A 24,999-nucleotide genomic window follows, 5' to 3' on the forward strand; every position below is an offset into this window, starting at 1 on the left:
TCGCTCTGAGGAGGCGGCCACCGCGCATGCTCACTGCACAGCCGGAGGCAGCGCGCCGCGCGGTGGCCGGGAAGCCCCGCCCCGCCCCGAGCGTCCTCCAATCGCAGCGCACGCGTGGCGCCCCGCGCTGGGAGGACGGCGCTTCCGGAGAGCCCCGCCCCCTGCCCGAGCGCCGGCCTATGGCAGCGCGCGGCGCGGCGAGAGCTCGGGGACGCGCGCAGCCTTCCGGCGCCTCGGCGGGGGCGCGGCTGTGGGGCGGTGGGCGCGCGGCGGCGGCGGCGCGTGGAGATGCCCGGCGGCCGCAAGGTGAGGGGTGAGCCGCCGCGGGGCCCTGGCCCTGTCCGCGTGTTCCCCGGCGGCCGGCGGGCTGCGGGGAGCTGGGAGCTGCGGTGGCGGCGGGGCGCGGGCTGGGTCTGCTGCTAGCGGCGCGGCCCGAGCGGCTCCCGGGGGCGGGGCGGGGGGCGGGGCCGCGGAGCGCCCGTGGGAAGTGTGTCGCTCAGCGTCCACGCACTCCCGAGGGCCGCCCTGAGGTGGAGCGAGCCTGGAGTCGGGGGGGAGTCTGGGGTTTGGGGGCGTCAGAGTGGGAATTGGGGCGCCGGAAGGAGGAAGCAGGTCACTCGGGGGTCAGTTGTGTAGCTTATGCAGGGTTTGGAACGAGGGAGCTTCGTGAACACGGGCGGCTGCTTCCGTGACCCGGTGGCGTTCCTCAAGGTGGGTGGCGCGGAGTCGGCGCCTGGGCCACCGGGAGTTCCTGTCAGCGTTCCGGTTACACTCTGACTTAGAAATCTTGGTTTTTGGCTTGAGACTCAATTCTGCTCTGTTCATTCTATCAGTTTTCAAGAACTTACCAGTTTTTCTTTTTTTTTTTTAATAAGATTTTACTTATTTATTCATGAGAGACACAAAGAGGCAGAGACACCGACAGAGGGAGAAGAATGCTTCCTGCAGGGAGCCGGCTGTGGGACTCCCTCCCAGGACCCTGGGGTCACACCCTGAGCCCCCCCCCCCCCCGCCGTGCTCCCCTCGTTTTTAAATAATTGCATTAGTGATCTGTTGCTTTTTTACTGAATTGCCTCAAAACGAAGGAGCTTAATGCAACAGCAAAGAGGTTAAGTAGTTTGTCCAAGGTCACAAAGCAATTCGGTGAAGAAGCCAGGTTCTGTGCCCAGGTAGTCACTTGGAGACCTTGCTTTTTTTTTTTCTTTTATCCTTTTTTTTTTTTTTTATAAATTTATTTTTCATTTGTGTTCAATGTGCCAACATATAGAAAATAACGAGACCTTGCTTTCGTTCAGGTTCCCGTAACCTGTGATTCGTGGCCTCCGTGGTGTGGCTGTCCCTTACTCCTTGACTTTACAACTTTCTTCATTATTTATTCTCTAGGTAAAGCAAGTGACTGTGCTCACTGTACTTTCTTGCCTCTTGGTATTCGCTCGTGTTCTTGGCTTGGAGTGATGCCATTTCTTTCATTTCTGCTGATTGGAACCTTAGTCATCTGTCGAGATCCACCCCCAATCTCACCTTCACTCTGACCGTCCCAATTGTAAATAAACTTTATTCTGCATTCCTGTGGAACTTTGTCTTTATTATTCGTATAGCTTCATGTCTTTCTAGGTTTACTTGAACCTATCCTTGTGATGTAGACGTTCTCAGATTATGTCTTCACCCGGTGTCCCCCACAAGCATCTGCCGTAATCACTTGTACATATTAAGTTCCCAATAATTACCTGTTGAATGAATGGAAGCGGTACTAATTCAGAACATTTGCAGGTGTTCTAACTCTGAAGAAACATAGGGAAATACCTTAGAAGACTTGGGGGCCAGCCTCAGGTCTGCAAGCAACTAATTTTGTGATTTTGGACAAGCTATGTAGATCTTTCTGGACTCTTATGGTTAAAGTTGGTAAGATCATGGACTACAGTGGTAGAATCGGGAATTGTATTGGGAGAGGACTTAGATGATAAATTATTAGAGGAAGATGAGATTTAGGCACCTGGAAATTGAAGGATGCAGAGGGGAGAATTAACGGTGACTCAGAAGTTGAACCTCTGAAAAATAGAAAGGTTGAGGAGAATTCATTGATTCTTACCTGGTATTAGGATGTACAGGTATGTGAAACTTCAGCCCAGGGGAGAGATTGGGGCAGGCAGTTGCTCAAAGGCCAGGAGTATTTTAGTTCTTTTCTCCCTCCTGCCTTAGGCCTTTGTCCCTTCAAGTTCTTTTTTTCCTTTATGCTTTATGTTCCCTTTCCTTGCTAAATGCCAACCAATGACCACAATTACTCCCTTTCTCTTCCATTTGCTAAATTACCTTTTGAGATTTCCTGATCTTCCCCTTTACTCACAGTTCCTTTGCCTCCTCAGACTGAATTATAGCTCTTCCTGTTCTCTCCACACTTACCTACTGGAGGAAGAACTATCTTGGCAAGACCCTAAAAGGGAGTAAAGGGAAATTGTATCTTCCTAATGACACCCTCCGTCCTTAGTCTTTTGGGTTGTCATCAAAAAACTTTATTTCTGGTGCTTCTTGCATAATGGCAAGGGTATGATGGTAGGTATAAATTAAATGCAATTTAATTAATTTAATGCAGTTTGAATGGAAGAATACACAGGACTACATTTCAAGTGAAAAGTGTTTTTCAAGAAGGGAAAACATTTTGCTTCTTTGAAGCAGGAGGGATGGAACCAATAGATAAAATAAGGACCCTTTACGAGAAAGATTCAATTCTGTTACAGAAAGGGATTAATTTTGGAGAATAAGAACATTTTTCTTCTGAGACCATAGGGAAGGGGAACTCAGGGAAAGAAGTGATGACTTGAACTATGACAGCAACATGGAGAGGTAAAGGGAACTGTGGGTACGGAATTGATGTATGTATGTGATTGTGTGTATGTGTGTACGTAAGAGTGTGTGAGTAGAGAGCTAAGGAATGATTTAAGAGTGTTTACCAGCATTGCCCGAGGACATGTAATAAAACAGGAAGGAAGTTCTCATTTTGGGGTCATTAGCCCTATGGATTGATGGTTGGTAAAGTGAATTTGTAGCAGGGAAGGAGTCTTAATGCTTGAAAGGCAATGCTGGAGTTGCCGTAGAGTGCAGAATGGTAGGGGAGACATCGTGATTGAGAGCAGGCCAGTGACTGATAAAATGAATGGGCTTGAGACTTAAGAGAGTCCCAGTGAATTCCCAGATACTCAGAGAATTCACAGATACCCAGTCAGAAACTCAGCCAGTCATACCTTCTTTATGTAGAAGGTGCACATTATAGTTAACATCAAGCACTTTTGTCAAAATGAGATAATGCGGGGTCGGTAGCTAGAATCGTTATTTCTGGAATTAGACCTACACGAGGAAAATCTTGACATATTGCTTACCAGCTTTCTGACTAGGGCAATATACCTAACATTTCTAAGTTGTAGTTTTTTTTTGTCTGTAAAGTAGGAATAATACCCATATCTTTTAGCATTACTGTGAGGGTTAAATAATGAGAATGCAGTGAAATGATGTAGCACTCAATGTTAGTGGTAATGAAAGCAGATAATAAAATACTATGATAATGAAAGGATTTTTACCTGAGGACAGACCTATTGTACATCCTCCACTGCTTTGCTTTTAGATTTCCCTGGAATTACTTTTTTCAGCTTGCTAAAGTAGGAGTAGGAAGAGGGAGCTTAGTTTTAAAGTTGTTCAGTGATGGGGAGAGATTCTTTTATAGTTATCTTGGTAGAAATACCTTATGGTTATGATTTTAGCCCTTGATAATTTCATTGAATGACTTAATAGTTTCACTTTTCAGAATTAGACTACTTAGTATTGACATCTTAGTCTACGTTATCCTTAAAATGGAAGGGAAAGAGAGCTAACGTTTATCAAAGATGTTCTATATGTCAAGTACTTTATTTATATATATATTATATATATAAATATATATAATATATATGCATCTTATTTTAGGGAGAAAGGTGTTCATTCTTTTTTTAATACCATTAATAATATGCTTATGTAAGCATTTACAAATAAGATAAAATAGTACAAAGAAGTTTCTTATGAAAATCATCAATCCTTGCCATATTCTTTCTTGTACTTAATTCTGTCCCTGAGAGGCAATTACTTTTTAAAATTGAGGTTAACTATAGAATAACTACAGTTGTAAGGAGTAATAGGGAATTCCTATGTCCTTTACCTCGTTTGTTCCAGTAGTAACATTTTGCAAAACTGTAGTACATCACCACTGATATATAGATGTTAATACAATCCAGTCATCTTACACAGATTTCCCTAGACTTGTGCATGTTTAGTTCAGTACATTTTTACAAATGTATAGGGTCCTGTATCCACCACCACTGGAGATACTGAACAGTTCCATTTGCGCAAGGATCCTTTTAATAATCATATCCTGTCCCTTCTAGTAACTTCCACCACTAACCACTGACAGTGGCTAATCTGTTCACCATTTTAAACATTGCACCATTTCAGAAATGTTACAAAGATGGACTTGTATGGTTTATAATCTTTTTGGATCCTTTTTTTCTTTTTTCTTTTCTCAGTATAACACTCTGGAGATTAATGCAAATTGTATGTATCAGTAGTTTGTTCATTTTTATTGCTGAGTAGTAGTCCATGGAATGATGTACTACAGTTTGGCCAACATTTTGCCTGTTGACGGACATTTGGCCTGTGTCCAGTCTTGGCTATTGTAATAAGGTTGCTATGAACACTTGTGCAGATTTTTTTGGAACATAGGTTTTCTTTTTTCTTTATTTTTAAAAAAGATTTTATTGATTTTTTAGAGAGAGAGAGTGCAAGTGAGAGAGCACAAGCAGGGGGAGTGAGTGGCAGAGAGAGAGGTAAAAGCAGACTCCCTGCTGAGCAGGGAGCCCAATGTGGGGCTCAGTCCCAGGCCCTGAGATTATGACCTGAGCTGAAGGCAGCTGCTTAACTGACTGTGCCACCCAAGTGCCCATAGGTTTTCTTTTTTCTAAGATAGATGCCCAATAATGCAATTGCTGTGTCCTAGGATAATTGGATGTTTATTTATTTTTAAAAATTTTTTAAGTAATCTCTGCACCCAGTGTGAGGCTCAGACTTGCAACCCTGAGATCAAGAGTTGCATGCCCTAAAGACAACCAGCCAGGCACCCCTGAATGTTTAGTTTTATAATAAACAAACTTTTTCTTACAGTGGCTATAGAATATTACAGTTGCTCTGGCAATGTGTGAGTGAATCAGTTTCATAGATAATAAATTTGTCCTTTTAAAGTATAGAGTTCATTGATTTTTAGTGTATTCACAGAGTCGTGCAAATATTTCTAATTATAGAACATTTTCATCATCCTGAAAAGAAACCCCATAGCAACCACAAAGCTACCTTCTGTCTGCATGGATTTGCCTATTCTGGACATTTCATATAAATGGAATAAATATTTGGTCTTTTATACTGGCTTCTTAGCATAATATTTTCAAGGAGCACCCATGGTTGTTGTAGGTATCAATACTTTATTCATTTTCATGGTTGAATAATTTTCTGTTGTATAGATACACCACATTTAAAAAATCAATTGATGGGCATTTGGATTATTTCAGCTTTTTGGATGTTAGGAGTACTATGATTCTTTGTGCACCAATTTTGGGGTAGTTTTCATTTCTCTTGGATATAAATCTACCTGTAGAATTGCTGGGTCATATGATAATTCTGTGTTTAAGTTTTAAGAAATTGCCCACTGGGGGTTATGCTATATGTTGGCAAATTGAACTCCAATTAAAAAAATAAATAAATAAAAAACCCAAAGAACAAAGAGCAAGCTGGGGGATTAAAAACTCTACCATATCATAATCACAGTAAATATAAATAGACTAAATACCCCAATTAAAAGGTAGAAATGATCAGATTGGATTTAAAAAAAGTAGGAATCAACTGTATCTTGCCTTTAAGGAATTCACCTGCAATATAAAAATGTATAGAGAATATTGTAATAAACATACTATACCCACCATTTCGCTTAAGAAACAAAATGTCATAAATACAAAGTAGATATCATTCCAAAATTATTGCTTTACCATTCCTATGCATTTTCTTTGTGTTTATTTTGACTGCATATCCATATGCAGTGTGTGCGCATGTTTTTAAACTTTATATAAATGATATCAAAGTGAAAAAAAAAAGTTTTAAGGAATTGCCAAACTTTGTTCCAAAGAGATTGCATCATTTTATTGTCTCATTAGCAAGGAATGAGGATTCTAATATCTCTCTCCGTCCCTTTTAATACTTTGCATATGCCTGTCCCTTGATTTTAGCTGTCTTCAGGGGTAGAAACTGTTATCTCATTGTTTTGGTTTTGATTTACATATCCCTAATGACTAATGATGTTGAATGTCTTTTCCAGTGCTTATTGGCCATTTTTCTATCTTATTTGAAGAGATATATATTCAGGTTATTTGTCCATGTTTTAGTTGCATTATCTTTTTACCGTTAGTGTTCTCTGTAAGTTCTTATACCACTCCTATATCAGATATATGATTTGTAAATATTTTCTTCCATTCCTTGGGCTGTTTTCTTGATAGTGTCACTTGAAGCACAAGTGTTTTTAAAATTTTGAAGTTCAATCTATTTTTACTTTTGTTGCTGCTACATTTGGTGTCCTATCTAAGAAATCATTGCCTAACCCAAGGTCATGAAGATTTATTTCTACATTTGTCCCAGCACCATTTGTCAAAAGATTATTCTTTCTCCACTATATTGTATTGGCTTTTCTTTCTTTCTTTTTTTGAAATTCAATTGACCATAAATGTAAGTTTATTTCTTGATTCTGATTCTCTTTCACTGATGTATGTGCTATTCTTATGCCAGTACCATATTTTTTTAAATTATTGTAGCTTGTGAAGTCTCTAATTTTTTTAGGTTTCAAGTTTATTAAAGTTGTTCTGGGTTCCTTGAATTGCCTTTTTTTTTAAATTTTTATTTATTTATGATAGTCACACACACACAGAGAGAGGCAGAGACATAGGCAGAGGGAGAAGCAGGCTCCATGCACCGGGAGCCCAACGTGGGATTCGATCCCGGGTCTCCAGGATCGTGCCCTGGGCCAAAGGCAGGCGCTAAACCACTGTGCCACCCAGGGATCCCCGGTTCCTTGAATTTCCATGTGAATAATAACATGAGCTTGTCAATTTATGCAATTAGCCATCTGGGAATTTTATTGGATTTAGTTTGTAAATTGAAGAGTATTGTCATTAATAAGTTTTCCAGGGCACCTGGGTGGATCAGTTGGTTAAGTATCTGGGTCTTGATTTTGACTCAGGTTATGATTTCAGAGTCATGAGATTGAGACCCTAGCTCAGCAGGCAGTCTGGTTAAGATTCTCTTTCTCCCTCCGGCTGCCTCCACACTCTTGCTCTTTCTCTCTTTATATTAAAAAAAAAAAAAAATTTTTTTCTTCTCCAATCCATGAACATGGGCTGTCTTTCCATGTTCTTTAGATCTTTAATTTCTTTCAACTGTATTTTGTAGTTTTCACTGTGAAAGTCTTGCACTTATTTGGTTAAATTTATTCCATCGACAGATGAATGGATAAAGAAGATCTGATATATCTGTATATATATATTTACACATACACACAGTGGAATATTACTCAGCCATCAAAAAGGATGAATTCTTAACATTTACATTGATGTGGAAGGAATTGGAGAGTATTATGCTGAGCAATATAAGTCCATCAGAGAAAGCTAGTTATATGGTTTCACTCATATGAGGAATATAAAAGCAGCACAGATTATGAGAGGGGAAGGGAGGGAAAACTGAATGGGCAGTCATCAGAGAGGGAGAAGAATCATAAGAGACCCAATTATAGGAAATAAACTAAGGGTTGCTGGAGGGGAGGTGAATGGGGGGGGGATGAGGTAATTGGGTGATGGGCATTAAAGAGGGCACATGATGTGATGAATACTGGGTGTTATATGGAACTGATGAATCATTGAATACATCTGAAACTAATGATGTACTAAATGGTAGCTGATTGAATATAAATAAAAAAATTAAAAAATAGGCAGCTGGTTGTCTCATAGGAAAAGCATGTGTTTCTTGATTTGGGGGTTGTGAGTTCTCTCTCTTCCCTGATTGCTCACTGGTAGCAAGCTGAGAGACAGCAACCTATATACTCAGACTGTGACAGACTTTAGATGTCATCAGCGTCTGTGAACCAATGATGATTTGTATGAGAAAAATGTACATAATCATTTAGTCATTTTAATGAATCCTTTTGTGGGGGGAGCACGGTGCACGGAGGTGATGAGATGGTTTAGGCACATGTCTCCTTCTCCTGTTCTAAAGGAGGGAGTAGAGTATGCTAGAGACATGGTGGACTCACAGAAGGAGGGATGTTTGTGGGGTATTGAGGGTTATGTCATGGAAGAGAAACGCACTGGTTGGAGAGATCAAAGGCAGTGAAGAGTGCCATGGAGGCACATATTGTGGGGAAGATGTGCAGGCTCTTTTGAGTGAGAAGGAGAAAGACTGATTCGGGGAGTGGAGCGGGGGTTGAAGGCCAGGCTTGCTGGTATCTGGACCTGGGTTCAGGCTTTCATTTCATCAGATTCGTGGGAGAGTTTCTGTCACTGCCGCTTGAGCTGCTGGAGAGCCGGGTCTTTCTCGCTCATCTTGTGTCCCTGGGCCCTGGCAGGATGTCTGCATCCGCTGGGCACTCAATAAATGCTGACTGGCTGAAGATAGGAATCTCAGATTTCTGTCATTTATATTAATTAATTATATCATTGGGGTTCTAGTCCCCACGGAATTGGAGTATGGATGAAATCTAGAGAAGTGTGGACAAGTCAAATGTAACCAAAGCTGTGACGGGCCTGAGAAGTGTTCTATTACCTTGAGGGAAGGAAAGGACTCTGAGGAAACAAATGGGCAAATATTTGGTAGAATGAGCTTTGAGCATCACAGTGCTTGCTAACTAGCCGACTTGGTTAAAACTTTCTATCTGTTCCTCAGAATTGTCCATGAGTCATCATCTCCTCCATAAATTCCTGGGTGCAGTCCATTGGGATTTATGCAGATACTCCAGAAAACTTACCCTTTGCATTCAGTTAGACATCTCATTTGTTCCCCAGATTTATTAAATGGTACCCCAAACAATTACTATTCAGGCTGACATCTTCATTTGTGGCTTCTTGGCTCCAGAATTGTGAGAAGAATTTTGTTGTTTTAAGCCACTGAGTTTGTGGTCATTTGTTATAGCAACCTGAGGAAACAAATGTAACTCTTTATGCTGTTTTGCTGGTTTATTACTTTTTGCTTCTCTCTCTCTCTCTCTCTCTTTTCCTTTTTCTCCTCCTATCTCTCTCTGTGCATGTATGTATCAATTCTTTCTGTACCATCTTCGAGTAATTGGATACCTCTACCCCTAAATATTTCCTAGAATAAGGATATTCTCCTACTAAGGAAGCTTCCTCAGAGCTGTCATGGGAAACTAGTGGAGGGAAATACCCTCTTGAGGATAGATGCTTCTTCCTCTTAGAGTCCTACCCAGCCATAGGAATTTCTACATAAAGAGGAATATGCTTAGAGCTATTTCATGTTAAAATATCATCTTTGTTATGGCTGAATATGTTTTTATGATTTTGTTTCCTCTTCCTACTTAAGTAAGTTTTAAAGAGTATTTTAATCGTAATTCATTTTTTTAAACCACAATGCTTTTGATAAGGGGTTATTCAGGTGATCAGTTCATAGTAGTTGGGTTTAATTTGATTTGTGATGCAAATCTAAAAGATTCTCCTTAAATAAATGCAAATTTAAAAACTTATGAATACATGTCTGTTGTAGACATTTGTAAAACAATAGCAGGACTTGCATAAAAATACTTGGAGAAAATAATCAGTGTTATCCCTGTTGCTAGATAAAACTATTTCACATTTTCTTCCCTTGAATATCTTAAATATACTCTTTTTTTTTCTGGCATAAAGATGCTATCAACATCCCATGATAAGGTAATTTTTATTCACTTGTAGGTCATTTGTTCCTTTTTCTAGATGTTCAAAGGGTTTGTTTAAAAGTCTATTTATTAGGATATATCTTGGTGTTGATTGCTTTTGGGTTGACATCAGATATGTGGTGTGCGTCAATATGCAGTTTCCTTTTTTTTTTTTTTTTTTGAGATTTCAGAAAAGTTTTTCTGGAATGATCTTGGTCCCATTATCTTGGTTTTCTTCTTTTTCAGGGATTGCTATTATCTGTATATTATCTTGTATCCCAGGAGAGACTTGATAGATCACTCTCTTTCTCTTGAATCCTTTCACTTTCCTCATTGGAGGGGAGTGAACTTTAAAATTTCCTCCTTATTACATTCCTCCTCCTTTTTTTTTTTTTTTTTTTTAATATTTTACTTATTCATGAGAGACACAGAGAGGCAGAGACATAGGCAGAGGGAGAAGCAGGTTCCTTGCAGGGAGCCTGATGTGGGACTTGATCCCAGGACTCCTGAAATCACCACCTGTGCCAAAGGTGCCTCACTTTCCTCCTCTTAATACTTTCTTAAGATATTATCTGTGATAGCTACTTGCTTTTGGATTTTTTCCAGTGTAGTCTTTTCCTGTGCTGATCTCCCCCCCCCCCATATTGAGAGAATATTTTATTTTCTGTTTCAAGTGTTTATTTAAATTCCAGTTAGTTAACATACAGTGTAATATTAGTTTCAGGAGTAGAATTTAGTGATTCATCACTTACATACAATACCCAGTGCTCCTCACAAGTGCCCTCCTTAGTTCCCATCACCCATTTAACCCATCCCCCCACTTATCTATCTAGCAACCCTCAGTTCTCTGTAGTTGAGTTTGTTTTATGGTTTGTGTCTCTCTTTCTGTTCTCCCATGTTCATCTGTTTTGTTTCTTAGGTTACACATATGAGTGAAATCAAATGGGGTTTGTCTTTTTCTGACTGGCTTATTTTGCTTAGCATGGTGTAATCTGGCTCTATCCATGTTGTAAATGGCAAGATTTCATTCTTTTTTATGGCTAATATTCCTTTGTATATATGTATGTGTGTGCATATATATATATATATGTTGTATTTCATATGTATACTTCAAGGAAAGTACAAGGAAAGTGTATGTAAATATATATATAGGTGCTTTGTAATTACATGTATGCATCCCACATCCTCTTTATTATCCATTCATATGTGGATGTACATTTTGCTCTTTCCCTCAGCTGATTTTTTAAATCTTATTCTACAGCTTAAGATTTGTTGATTCATTTCTGACTTTTTATAAGCTGAATGTGTTGTCTTATATTGAAATAGTTGGTTACACTTTGTTCTGTGAGCATGTCTTTGGTGTGCTTTCTTCGTACAAGTGTTGGGATGTTATTCTGCTCCATTTTGTTTTTTCTAATAATAACTTTGTACCGGATTTGACCTTGATCCCTTTCTATTGCTTATTTTTATGTTAGAGTTTCTGTGAATTTTTAGAAGAAGATAGGATTCAAAATAACTTTTATAATTTCTCTTGTTATAGTTTGCAAAAATATGGTCACTTGTTTGTTATTTAGACATTTCTTGGCTTGGTTCCCTTGCTCCACTCCATCTGGACCTTTTCTTTTCTTGGTCTGTACCATCTCTGTGCTGCTGAGCAGATTGCCCTGCCAGCAGTTTCTCTGCAGTGTGAGGCTCTGTCCAAGAAGGTAGTCCTGGCTGACCAGTGCTGAGTGACGCTCGTGCCCCTTTGGATCTTGGGTGGAACCCTTGCCCTCGCCCTCTTTCAGGTACCATTTCATTCTCAGATTGTCTGTTCCACTTCTTAGTGAATACCACGTGTCTGTGTGCTCCTTCACTTAAACTTTGCTCTCAGGTATAATTATATACAGGACCTCGGAGAGTTGAATGTTTGTCTTCACCCATTTGTATTTTAGAATTTGTTCTCTAATTGTACAAGTTTATGTGCTTTCTTGTTACTCTATTTTACGAGGGGGTTTAGTCACTCCTGGGTTTCCACAGTGCTGTCAACTTAACATATATTTAATGAAGTTTTTTGTTTTTGTTTTTTTTCTTTAAAAACCATCTCCACAGAGAAAAAGAAATTGGGATATAGAATACCCATGCTTTCCAAGAGAGAGTCCACTGAAGTTCAAAAGTTCAGGTCTCAGGACAGCAGGGGCAGCTGCTTCCCTCTCTGAAGCATGGCTCAGGTGTGGAGAAGGGTTTCAGGACACTTCTGGGACTCAGGTAAAGTAGTTGTAAAATTGTTTTCCTTGAATGCCAAAGGCTACTCAGATTCCTGAATATTTAGGCCATTGTAATTAGATTTCTTTGGAATTCTATTCCTTATTTCAGGACACAGTAATTTGTATAGTCTTCTTTTTTCAACCTCGAATTCCTTTAATAATTGTGGCAAGTTAGTAATCAAATTACCTCTTTATGCCAGACCCAACCTTTGAAATTCTTTGTAAATGAAGGACACCTACTGATGAAGTTTCTCAGAAGGTGAAATCTTTGAGCATTCTACTCTTTTTCTCTCTTTATGAAATGCTTCTATACTCAGAATCTTTTGGCCACAAGATATTCTGGTTAATTTTTTTATATATGCTAATTTGAAATCCTATAGTAGAGATATGTACAAAATGGAGTACTGTTATAAACTCTTAATAGTTAGCTTTATTTAAATTCTGGTAAAATATAAAAATTTATATTATAAGGAGTGTATGCTTTGGAAATGTTTAATTGGTAAATATAAAAAGAGAAGTATTTTAAGGAGGGTATAGTTTAAGGTTTTGAATATTTTACAAAATATTTTTGGTTTTAGCCCTTGTCACATAAATTATTACATCATCATCATTATTAACCTTATTATCATCTTTTTCTCACAGTCATTAACAGCTGAAGAGAAGATTGTTACAGAAAAACACCTCGAATTATCCCCTAGATCCAAGAAAGGTAATGTTCTGTTGATTTCTTGACAGAAAAGGTATAAAGCTAATAGATCTTTCTTTGGTTTATTATATAGTTTGGATAGAATATATATTTATGATTGAGGCACCCTGAAGTGAAAGATTTTTAAAATATCTTTGTTGCTGCTCAAATAAAATTGGGATTCTGTTGGGAAGAAAAGGGGGTGGATAAGAGGGAGGCTGCTGGCTCTGCTGCCACACTTGATGGATGGTCAAGGAAAGTCAGGGTTTGAGACCTCTTAGGAATCTCCTTTGGTTCTATGGGGTCCTGACTGTGTCCTGTGTGATTTTGGGAAAGAAACTACACATGCTAAGCCTCCGTTTCTCCATCTGGAAAATGCTTATAAGCATGTGTGCCTCATTGGGTTATTGTGAATTTAAAAAATGGTAATCAAAGGTCTATTTCAGAGGCTTGCCTTTAGTAGATTGATTTATGGCAGCAGTTGCTCTTATGTCCTATGACAAAAAGAGCTATGTGAAAGCCTGTTAAAAATTCTGCAGAGTGGGAAAACTTTCTGTGAATAAGAGTTACTTAATTATTTCATTAATATTTAGGGGCTTCTTTTTATTTAGATGAAAAAAATCTCCCCAATTTTTAAATTCATAAAACATTGTGTTATAAAATAAACTAATATTTTTTTTGTAATACCATAATCTTCTGATGGAACTGCGGAATTTAACTTTTCTTGTTATTAGTGCCAAATACTGTGATTTTCAAAGATCAGTTTAATTCTGACTTCTATCTAAAGTGTCCTATGTAGAAAAGATTTTGTCTTATAGATGGGGCTGTTGCCTTTTTCTGGTGATTTTAAGTGAGAATAGCCAAATTCAACTTGAAGAAAAAAGAAAAATAATCTATGGCTTTGTATTTAATTACAAAATGATCTTTTGAGGGATGCCTGGGTGGCTTAGTGGTTGAGCATCTGCCTTTGGCTCAGGGTTTGGTCCTAGAGTCCTGGGGTCGAGTCCCACATTGGGCTCCCTGCAGGGAGCCTGCTCCTCCCTCTGCCTGTGTCTCTACCTCTCTCTCTGTCTCTCATGAATAAATAGATAAAGTCTTAAAAAAAAAAAAAAGAAACACAAAATGATCTTTTGAGATGGTTTTCCTGTGCCAGTATGTATCCAACCCACCCTGCTGTACTCTGTAGAATGATAGTATATTCTGAAAAGCTGAAAGAGCTTGTATCAATGGATAGTTATTTTAGTTACAGCATAAGTGTGTATGTTAAGGCAAGAAAATATTGTTAATTTAACAAAAACTTACAAATTGATAGGAAGGAGAGGCTCAAGGCATTTCCTAGAACTAGTTCATTTTTAAAATAGTAGCTTCTTTTTTCTTAGTTTTTTAGAGGAGAGCGGAGCAAAGGGAGAGGGAGAGAATCTTAAGCAGGCTCTATGCCCAATGTGGAGCCTGACATGAGGCTTGATCTCTCAGTCCTATGATTATGACCTGTGCCAAATCAAGAGTTGGATGCTTAACTGACTGAGCCATGCAGGTGCCCCTTAAAATAGTAGGTTTTTTTTTTTTTTTTAAGATTTATTTATTTGAGGTGGGGGGAAGAGTGGGGGGGGGTGCAGAAGGAGAGAATCTTCAGGCAGACTCCCTGATGAGCATGGAGCCTAACATGGCTGGATCCCATGACCCATGAGATCATGACCTGAGCTGAAACCAAGAGTTGGATGCTCAACTGACAGAGCTTCCATGGTGCCCCAATAGTAGCTTCTGAAGTATTAGAAATGTATATTAACAGAAATTTTAGGGTGTGGGAGTAATGTTTTGTGAGAGCTGGGAAGCAGAAGTGGGGGCACTTACTTTTGCAGGGTGTGCACAAAAGGGGAGATAGTCTCCATGTTTCTCTTTCCTCATCTATAAGGCACTGTAACCAGAGAAGACTGAGTAGGGGCAGAAACTGGCAATGGGAAGGAGTCAGAGAAAAGGGACAAAAGAAGGTTATATGTTTGAAAGTTAAGAGCCTGGAACCTTTGTAGATGGTGATTTTCTTTAAAAAGCAGAACTTAAAGATTTACTTACCAAAGTGAAACTATAAAATAAAAAGGAGCTAGTATCTAATTTTTTTTCCTTAAATGGCCTACAGATTGTTTTCTTAAAATTTTGTTATCGAGGTCAGAAATCTCCTCTTTGAGAGGCATCACTAAATTTGTTTTGTTATTATTTGTTGGACTGTTTTTCTCCTCCTTGGACCATGGGTTTCCTAAGGCAGAGCTTTCTCTGTTGCTTTTCTATATATCCTAGGTGTATTAGTTTGCTTGGGCTCCTATAATAAAGTACCAGTAATAAAGTATTCAAACTTGGTAGTGTGAATACCAGAAACTTATCTCACAGTCCTACAGGCTAGAAGTCCAAAATGAAGGTATTAGCTGGATTAATTCCTTCTAAGAATCTGCTCTAGGCTTCTTTCCTTGGCTTGTAGATGGTTGTCTTTCCATGTGTCTCTTCACACAGTCTTCATTCCTTGCATGTGTCTAAATTTCTCTTTTCCTGGTCATATTGGAATAACTTGATCACCCCTGTACAGACAGATCCTCTCCCTATATAATCACATTCAGGGGTGCTGGAGTGTTGGAACTTTAACATATGAATGACTTTTGGGGTAGCACAATTCAGTCCATAATACTACATGCTAGCACAATGCCTGACATGCAAAGGGCATCCAGAAATGTTTACCTGTTGTAGCTATTCTCATAGTCTAGCTGACGTCCTTCCTTGAATGTCATTGGAATGGGTCTTGGTTTCAAGGGTACCCTTTCCAGCAAATAAAATGAGTTACTTATAAAGTCGTGGTGGTATATACAGTGCCTGTAATTCATGAGTTTATGAATTTCAAGAATTCATTGTATAATCTGAAAATAACGATAACTTCTTGTCTTAGTCCGATTAGACAGCTGTAACAATAATACCACAGACTAGGTAGCTTATAAATGGCAGAAATTGGTCCAGTATATTTAGTGTCTGGTGAAGACTTGCTTCCAGGTTCATGAGAGTACCATCTTGCTGTGGACTCACTTGGAGGAAGGGGCCAGGAATCTCTCTGGGGGCTGCTGCTGATTAAGAGCCCTAATCCCATTCATGAGGGCCTCATGACCTAACACCTCCAAAGTCCCCACCTCTTAATCCCTCACCCTGGGAACTGAGTTTGAACAGTGGGAATTTTAAGGGATACAACCATTCTGTCTCTGGCATTCCACTCCTTGCTTTTCAGTTTACTCTTCCAAATGCGTAATAGTAAGAGGGACTGATGATGTCTTTTACAAGTAAATATATAGCTCAATTTTTATTAGCTATTACAATCAATATGGATGAAGTTTTGTTTTTTAAATTTTATATTTTGAAGACAACTTTAGTAATTCTGGATGTTCATGGCACCAAGTAAGTATTTAACAGATGTTTATAATTATTTTATGTTTTTATTCCTTTGTAAGTGCTCTTTTTTCAGATATTATTTTGTCAGTGAATTTGGTTTCCTGATCAACAAAAAGTGGAGCATTTGCTTTATTTGAGCTACTGTTATACAGTGACATACGTCAAATACAATATTTAATTTTTCTTTTCATGATTAGTGTTGTCTTTCAGATGATACATTGCTTGGGGGAGGAGTCTTCTTGTTTTTCTCTTTTCTCAGAGCTTACTTATCCATTGTTGTGTAAATATGTACTGAATGAAGCCATTTAACTTCTGAGTCTGTTTACTCTAGAGCTTCAATTTATTTATTTTATTTATTTTATTTAATTTTTTAAAAAGATTTTATTTATTTATTCATGACCAACACACAGAGAGAGAGGCAGAGACACATAGCCTGAAGGAGAAGCAAACTCCATGCAGGGAGCCCGACGTGGGACTTGATCCCGGGTCTCCAGGATCACACCCCGGGCTGAAGGCGGCGTTAAACCACTGGGCCACTGGGGCTACCCTAGAGCTTGAATATAATATCTAACCTCTTAATCTCATTCAGATGTGTCTAAGATACTCTTTTAAGTTTTATGATTATAACTCAATTATAAATATAAGTAGAAAAATTGATTTTTTTAAAGGTATGTATTACTTTCCTGATTACTGTCAGAAAAGTTTCCCGGTGACGTACTGTTACATCAAGATGGAGTAGCCCCATTCTTTCTAGGTTTTCTTTTCTTTTTTTTTTTTTTTTTTAATTTTTATTTATTTATGATAGTCACACACAGAGAGAGAGGCAGAGACATAGGCAGAGCGAGAAGCAGGCTCCATGCACCGGGAGCCCGACGTGGGATTCGATCCTGGGTCTCCAGGATGGCGCCCTGGGCCAAAGGCAGGCGCTAAACCGCTGCGCCACCCAGGGATCCCTTTTCTAGGTTTTCTATTAGAATGGCTAAAATAAAAAGTGGTGACAACACTGAATGCTGTCAGTGATATGGAGAAACTGATACATTGCTTATAGGACTGTAAAATGGTACAGCCGCTAAGGAAAAGCTTGGCAGTTTCTTAGAAGACTAAACATGCAATTACTGTACAACCTGGCAATTGCCTTTGAACATATATCCCAGAGCATGAAAATTACATTCACATAAAACCCGGTATGTAATATTCATAGCAGCTTTATTTGTAATAGTTAAAACTAGAAACAACACAAATGCTCTTTAGTGGGTGAATGCATAAACAAACTATGGTGCATCCATATTCTATATTACTCAGTAATAGAAAGTGTTGATACACAGAACAACTTGGATGAATGTCCAGGGATTTAGGCTGAGTAAAAAAAAAGCCAGTCCTGAAGTGTCATATAATATGATTCCATTTATGTATAATTCTTGAAATGATAAAATTACAAAAATGCAAAACTGATTCATTGCCAGAGGTTAAGAATTGGGGTGAGGAGGGTGGCTATGATGTGGCTTTAAAAAGGTAATGCAAGATGTCCTATGGATTTTTTTTTTGTTTTGAAGGTATCAGAATCAGCGTTCTGGTTGTGATGTTACACTATAGTTTTGCAAAATGTTACCATTGAAGGAACTGGGTAAAGCATACAAGGGTTCTCCATTGTTTCTTATAACTGTATGGGAATCTACTATTACCTCAAAATAACACATTTAGTTAAAAGAGTTTTTCTGTTCAGTGTTTTTAAGCACATTACTGCTACCAGGGCTCCTATATGGCAAAGGAGGCAAACAGAAGCATTCCTGTTGTACGTTAAATATTGGTTTTGTGGGTTTTTTTTTTTTTTTTGTCTTTTTCTTTTGGTTTCATCAAATATTCTAGGACATTATAATTCAATAATTAGTTCAAGGTTATTTTTTAGAGTTTTCATTTGTACTACGATCATTTTCCTCTTTTTAAATATATAACTTATCTCAATTACTGCTACTTCTGTTTCTTAGAATTATTTTTAAAGGATTTTATTTATTTATTCATGAGAGACACAGAGAGAGAGGCATGCAGGCTCCATGCAGGAAGCCCGATGTGGGACTTGATCCCAGGACCCCGGGATCATGACCTGAGCCCAGGACAGATGCTCAACTACTGAGCCACCCAGGGATCCCTTATAATTTGGTTTTAATTCAAAGAATCTTAGGTTGCACATAGAACTTTAGGCAGGAAGATTTCATATAAGATGTTACTTGTGCTATCATCAGAGTTTTGTTATTTGTGACTTTGGCAAAGTAACATGCTTAAAATCTTATAAATAACCATCATATCAGTTGATTGTGTTTATATATTTTCTTTTTCTTTAACAGAAGCTACTGCATCTAAGAGTACCAGTGGACTGATAGATATAACATGGAGTTCCAGTGGAAGTGATCTGTCAGATGAGGATAAAACATGTCTTAAATCACAGAGAGATAACGGACATGGTTCTAGAATAGACAGGCTTTGTAACAGGAAGAGGAATATTTTATGTTCAGAAGATGGGGCCAGTGAAGGTAAATTGATAATTTGGTAAGAAGTCTTCTTTCTGTTATATGTTGGGTTCAGTATTGGAAAAAACTTCATTCCTTTTCTAACACTTAGTATTAGTGATGACCATACTGAATTATCATGTAGTTTCACCATATCTGGAATATAAGTAATAGTGCCAAAGACCATGAGGGACAGAGGAGAAACTGAATGGGCTGTAGTCAGAAACAGAGAAAAACCATTAAAGAATCTTAACTCTGGGAAAGAAACTGAGGGTCGCTAGAGGGGAGATGTGTGTGGGGGGGATGGGTAACGAGCATTAAGGTGGGAACATGATGTGATGAGCACTGGGTGTTATATGCACCTGATGAATTATTGAACACAACTTGTGAAACCGATGATGTATTATTTGTCTGCTAATTGAATTTAAATATAAAAAATAGGATGAAAAAATTTGTATGTTATTTTATGAGTGGATAGTATGTTTTGTGAATTACATCTCATTAAATCTGCTATTAAGAAAATGAAAACTGTCCGTGTCCTTCTGTATTAAAAGACACAGTTTTCAAAACTCTAAGAATGGAAAGGTGCTTTGACCTAATTACTTTGAAATGGTTAATGAATTGTTGACTTCTCTTAAGCAAGTTGACTGTTAGGTAACAAATGATCCCTTGGAGTATATCTCTAATCATGTGTGTAACTGCTGGCTTATCTTTCTCTCTTCCTTTTCCTTCTCCTCCTCCCCTTGCTCCTTTTTACCTTTAATTACTGTTTATCAGTTTCTTGTTTTACCCCAGACCCTTGGCTGGATATTATGTATATTATTTCCTTTTATACATGCTACATCCTGTGAGCTGAGTACCCTCATTTTAGAGAAGGAAATTGGGACTCAGCGAAGTCAAATTGTTTGTCCAGAGTCACATAGTTAATAAGTATGCCATTTAATATTTATAGTCAGGGTTGTCTAATCTCAATGTTGTGTGCTTCTACGCTCTTCTGGTGCTTAACAGACTTGGCTTCTTACCATAATTACCAGGTGAGTTTTAAACACAATATGCCCAGACCTCCTTCCAGCTGTATTGGATTAGTCTCTGGAGAGTAAGGCCCAGATTTAGGATTGAGAGGGAAGAGCCCTGAGTTAAAATTGTCAGAATCTTTTCTCCTTAAAAAAAAAAAAAAAAAAAAAAAATTCCCCTTCCATTTGTCTTTTACATAACTTTGAGAAGTCTTCTTAACTTTTTGGAGACTCAATTTTTTCATCTATAAAATACAAATTTTACTCTAACGGGGATTGTCTTGCCTGCTTCATAAAATTATTGTGAACAAGAAAGGTCTTACCAGTTTGGGTTGTAATATATCATTTTATACCACTCAGCAATTCCAGTATAAGTGTTATTCATCTATGGGCTTCTCTAGGGTAGAAACAGTGTTCTGTATTATCTCCTGTATTTGTTTGTTTTGATGTTGTTAGATTGTAAGTGTCTAGATGTGTCCAGGTGCAGTAGGCCCTCAGTAGGCACTGATTTTACTGAATGAATGAGGAATGAATGAATAAATGGTACAAAAATACAGTAGCTCCTGGGGCACTTGCATTCCTCAGAACTCGGCCTCTCCATGGCTTTCTGCTGTCATGCTTCAGCAACCTGGAGACTTTCTTTATGTGTCCCATTGCCTGGCTTCCGTGAGTACATGTGTTGTTACATGTGGTATTCCCCGGCCATTCCCTAATGGTCAGAGTGGCTCCTGCAGTTATTTTACTGCCATTACGCATCTACTTCTCTCAGACTGGTCTGACCTCCAGTCTTTTATAATCACTATAGTGGACTTTTATCTTCTGGAACAACAGTATCAGATTAAAGACTTACTCCATACTTTTAACTTTACCTTTTTTTTTTTTTTTTTTTTTGGTTTTATTTTGAATTCCCTTTCAGGTATTAAAGCTAGTAAGTTATTTCATTTTTAATATTACTTCTATCTGGAAATAAGATTGTTGCTATTAGACCTCTGGAATAGGGCCAAGATGTCTTATTAGCCCTCTGAGTTGCTGAAGTAGCTGTGAGGGAATACTTGGGCTTTGGACTGTGTGAGAGTTTTATGTTACATGCCTCAGAGATTAACTTATACTTAATAACTACTTTTATTTCTTTAAACATAGATTAAATTTGGTTGACATATGAAAATAATTAATTTCCAAATTAAATTTTGTAAAAGTAGCACCTAGATAACAATGCTTACAAAGTACGCTAAAAACTAAATTTACTTTTTTTTTTTTTTTTGACGAGAAATCTGTAAAAAAAAGTTTTAGGTGAAAATCCTTTTTTAAGAAGTCTGTTAATAGGAGACTGAATAAATAAACTGTGGGTCAGCTATGCAGTGGAATACTATGTTGTAGAAAAGAATAAGGATGCTCCCTGTTACTGATAAGGAAAACCTTTGTTAAGTACAAAAAAAGATCAGAGTGTGTCAGAAAGGAAGAAAATTGTAGTATTTTATTTGCTTGAAGTTGCTGGAAAAGCTCAAGAAAGATGAGTTTCTATACAAGAACAACTAATAAAAATAATTACCTGAGAATTGGGATAGTGGTGATAGGAGAAACAGCATGGCTGGAGATGAGAGTAGGAGTATAATTTTCACAGTTTTTTAATATATATTTTAAAAATTACTCAGCAACATGGAATTTTTTAACTATTGAGAGTAAAGAAAACATTAAAAATATTATGGATAAATAAAATTGTTTAAAATTGTATTTTTTAGATGAACTACAGTTTATTGACTGGGAGATTGACAGTGACAGGGAAGATGCTAGTGAGTATTATGAATTTGAAGACAGTGAGAGTGTTGGGGAAATATCAGACTGTGCTTCTTGTTCAAGCAATCATTCTTCGACTAGTCAAGAGAGGCTCTCTGAGCTTCTGAAGGTAAGAACTCATTGTCTCAAAATTTTTCATTCTGTTTATGACATTTGTTAATCATAGCTTTTTGTTGTTGCATTTTAAACTCCTTTTTCCAGGATAGTCACTTTTGACTCTTAGTGATTCTTTCATTCTTTACTTCCTTGTCTTTAAATAACATGCTTATATAATATACTTCTGAAATATGGGTAACTAACTCCTCACCCACTCCCTCCAGCTGCTATACATTGGACTTTTCCCATTCCTCCATTTTCCAAGGACACATGTATCATGGTTTGGTTAGATTAATATTCAACATTGCATAATATTTATTACCAAGGCAAATATTAATTATGATTATTTTTCCTTCATAACTTTTCATTTTCTTTGGAGTTAGTGACTTTGGGTTTTTGTTTGCCTAACTTTATTATTAATAAAACTAAGTTTTTGCCATTGTTTATCTCTCCAGTTAAGGCTTTTCAGGCATTTCAGCAGTTTTGTCTTTTTGGAGAACTTGTTCCCACAACTTCCAGCTGCTTTCATTTGAACTCTCTTCTCTGCTTTGAGGATGTAGCCACCCTTAGGTCTCTCTTCACTATCTCTCTCCACCATCTTCCTAGTAATTCACTTCACTTTTCTCCAGTTTGGAGCAGCTTTATCTTGGATTCCATTTCTTTTTCTTTCTTGGTTTTTACTCTCAATATGATTGAGCATATCTTCTAGTAGGTTTGTTTGTTTGTTTCTTTCTTTCCTTTTTAAAAGATTTTATTTATTCATGAGAGACACAGAGAGAGAGGCAGAGACACAGGCAGAGGGAGAAGCAGGCTCCATGCAGGAAGCCTGAGACAGAACTTGATCCAAGGATCCCGGGATCACGCCCTGGGCAGAAGGCAGACACTTAACCAGTGAACCACCCAGGTGCCCCTTCTAGTAAGTTTCAAGAGAGGATTTATGGAAGATAAATGGCATGTCAGAAGATGCATTTATCACACTTTGATAATTGACAATTAGACAATTTAGACAATTGGCTAATTGGTTGACAATTTAGATAGAATGTTAGGTTGGAAATAATTTTTCTTCAGAATTTTGAAGGCATTATTTCATTGTCTTCTAGTTCCAGAATTGCTATCAAGAAGCCTGAAGCTATTCTCACTCATTCTTGATTTTTTTTTTTTTTAAGACTTATTTACCTATTTGAGAGATGTGGGGGAAGGAGCAGAAGGAGAGGGAGAAAGGCAATTCCAAACAGACTCCTTGCTGAACACAGAGCTCAGTCCCAGGAACCTGACATCATGATATGAGTTGAAATCAAGGGTCAGCTGCTCAACTATCTGAATCATCCAGGAACCCCTCTCATTCTTGATTTTTTAATATTTTCTCTGTATCACTTCTTTTAAGCAGTGCGATTGTGATATGTCTACATGTAGTTTTCCTGCTTGGAGCTTATCAGGCTTTTTGAATATGTAGTGAATCAGGAATCCCCAAGGGGTCCACGCCTAGGTTTGATAACTCGCTGGTAGGACTCTCAGAACTTAATGTACACATGGCTATAATTTATTATAATGAAATAATACAAAGCAAATCAGCAGTCTTTCAAGAGTCCTATTCCAGTGGAGTCACACAGGATATGCTTAATTGCTTTAGCAGTGAGCTTTAACAACATCTGCAAAGTGTTGTCTGCCAGGGATGCTCATTGGTGACTCAGTGACCAGAGTTTTTATTGGGGAAGAACGAGGAAATTGGAAAAAAAAAAAAAAAAAAAAAGGAAACAGGTAATGGATCACAAAGATGTAGGAAGATCAGTGACTTATTAAACTGTTATAACATTTGTATCATAGGAATCCCAAGAGATGTAGGGAGGAAAAAAAGCGGCAGAAGGTTTATTTAAACAAATTGTAGCTAAAAACATTCCTAACCTGGGGAAAGGCACAGACATCAAAATCTAAGAAGCACAGAAATATCCTATTAAATTCAAGAACAGCTGACTATCACCAAGGCATATCATAGTCAAATTCACAAAACAGACAAGGAAAGATTCCTTGAAAGTAGCAAGAAAAGTCCTTACTCTACAAGGGAGACAGATCAGGTTCACAGCAGATTTGTCCACTGAAACCTTGCAGGCCAGAAAGGAGTTGGAGGATATATTCAATGTAATGAGTGGGAAAAATATGCAGCCAGGAATTATTTATCCAGCAAGGTTCTGATTCAGAATAGAAGCAGAAATAAAGAGTTTTCTAGAAAAACAAAAAATAAAGGAGTTTGTGACCACTAAAGCATTCCTGAGGAAAATGTTACAGAGTACTCTTTTTGAGTGGAGGGGAAAAAAAAGACCAAAAGGAACAAAGACCAAAAAGGATCAGAGAACATCACCAGAATCATCAACTGGTCACGTGAATGCTGCTGAATTCATATCTTTCAAAAATCACTTTGAATGTATATGGGCTAAATGCACTAATCAAAAGACATAAGATATCAGAATGGATTAAAAAACAAGATCCATCTATATGCTGCCTATAAGAAACTCACTCATTTTAGTCCTAAAGAATCTGCAGATTGGGGATCCCTGGGTGGTGCAGCGGTTTGGCACCTGCCTTTGGCCCAGGGCGCGATCCTGGAGACCCGGGATTGAATCCCACGTTGGGCTCCCGGTGCATGGAGCCTGCTTCTCCCTCTGCCTGTGTCTCTGCCTCTCTCTCTCTCTCTCTGTGACTATCATAAATAAATAAAAATTAAAAAAAAAAAAGAATCTGCAGATTGAAGTGAGGAGAACCATCTATCATGCTAATAGACTTCAAAAGAAAGCCAGAGTAGCCATACTTATATCAGACAAACTAGATTTCTTTAAAAAGATTTTATTTATTTGAGAGAGATAGACAAAGATAGCGAGAGAGAGTGTGAGCAAGAAGGAGAGGGAGAAGCAGGTTCCCCACTGAGCCTGACATGAGGCTGGATCCCAGGACCCTGGGACCATGACCTGAGCCAAAGGCGAACGCATTACTGACTGAACCATCCAGGTGCTAGATTTTTAAAACAAAGACTGTAACAAGAGATGAAGAGCCTTATAATTAAGGGATCTCTCCATCAAGAAGATCTACAATTGTAAATATTCATGCCCCCAAGTTGGGAGCATGCTAACTTATAAATCAATTAATACTAAACAAAGAAACTCAGGAATAATACAGTAATAGTGAGGACTTTAACATGCCACTTACAGCAATGGACAGATCATCTAAGCAGAAGATCAACAAGGAAACAAGGGCTAGAAAAACACACTGGACCAGATAG

General features: G+C 38.2%; 1 protein-coding gene across 6 annotated transcripts in view; it reads left to right on the forward strand.

The window, feature by feature from the left end:
* The first annotated feature begins 221 nt into the window (after nucleotides 1-221).
* SPIDR (scaffold protein involved in DNA repair) overlaps nucleotides 222-24,999 on the forward strand; it is a 431,589-nt gene continuing 406,811 nt past the window's right edge. For 5 of the 6 annotated variants that reach the window (XM_055322518.1, XM_055322516.1, XM_055322514.1 and 2 more), the window contains exons 1-5: nucleotides 618-711; nucleotides 12,062-12,217; nucleotides 12,859-12,925; nucleotides 18,664-18,849; nucleotides 21,578-21,741. In XM_055322518.1, coding sequence (XP_055178493.1) covers nucleotides 640-711; nucleotides 12,062-12,217; nucleotides 12,859-12,925; nucleotides 18,664-18,849; nucleotides 21,578-21,741 — 645 coding nt within the window. In that variant the 5' untranslated portion in view covers nucleotides 618-639. Of the gene's footprint in view, nucleotides 307-617; nucleotides 712-12,061; nucleotides 12,218-12,858; nucleotides 12,926-18,663; nucleotides 18,850-21,577; nucleotides 21,742-24,999 lie in introns of those variants that run through there. The other variant, XM_055322515.1, reaches the window with a different exon arrangement.

The sequence above is a fragment of the Nyctereutes procyonoides genome, unplaced genomic scaffold (assembly GCF_905146905.1).
Source record: "Nyctereutes procyonoides isolate TBG_1078 unplaced genomic scaffold, NYPRO_anot_genome, whole genome shotgun sequence".
Lineage (NCBI taxonomy): Eukaryota > Metazoa > Chordata > Mammalia > Carnivora > Canidae > Nyctereutes > Nyctereutes procyonoides.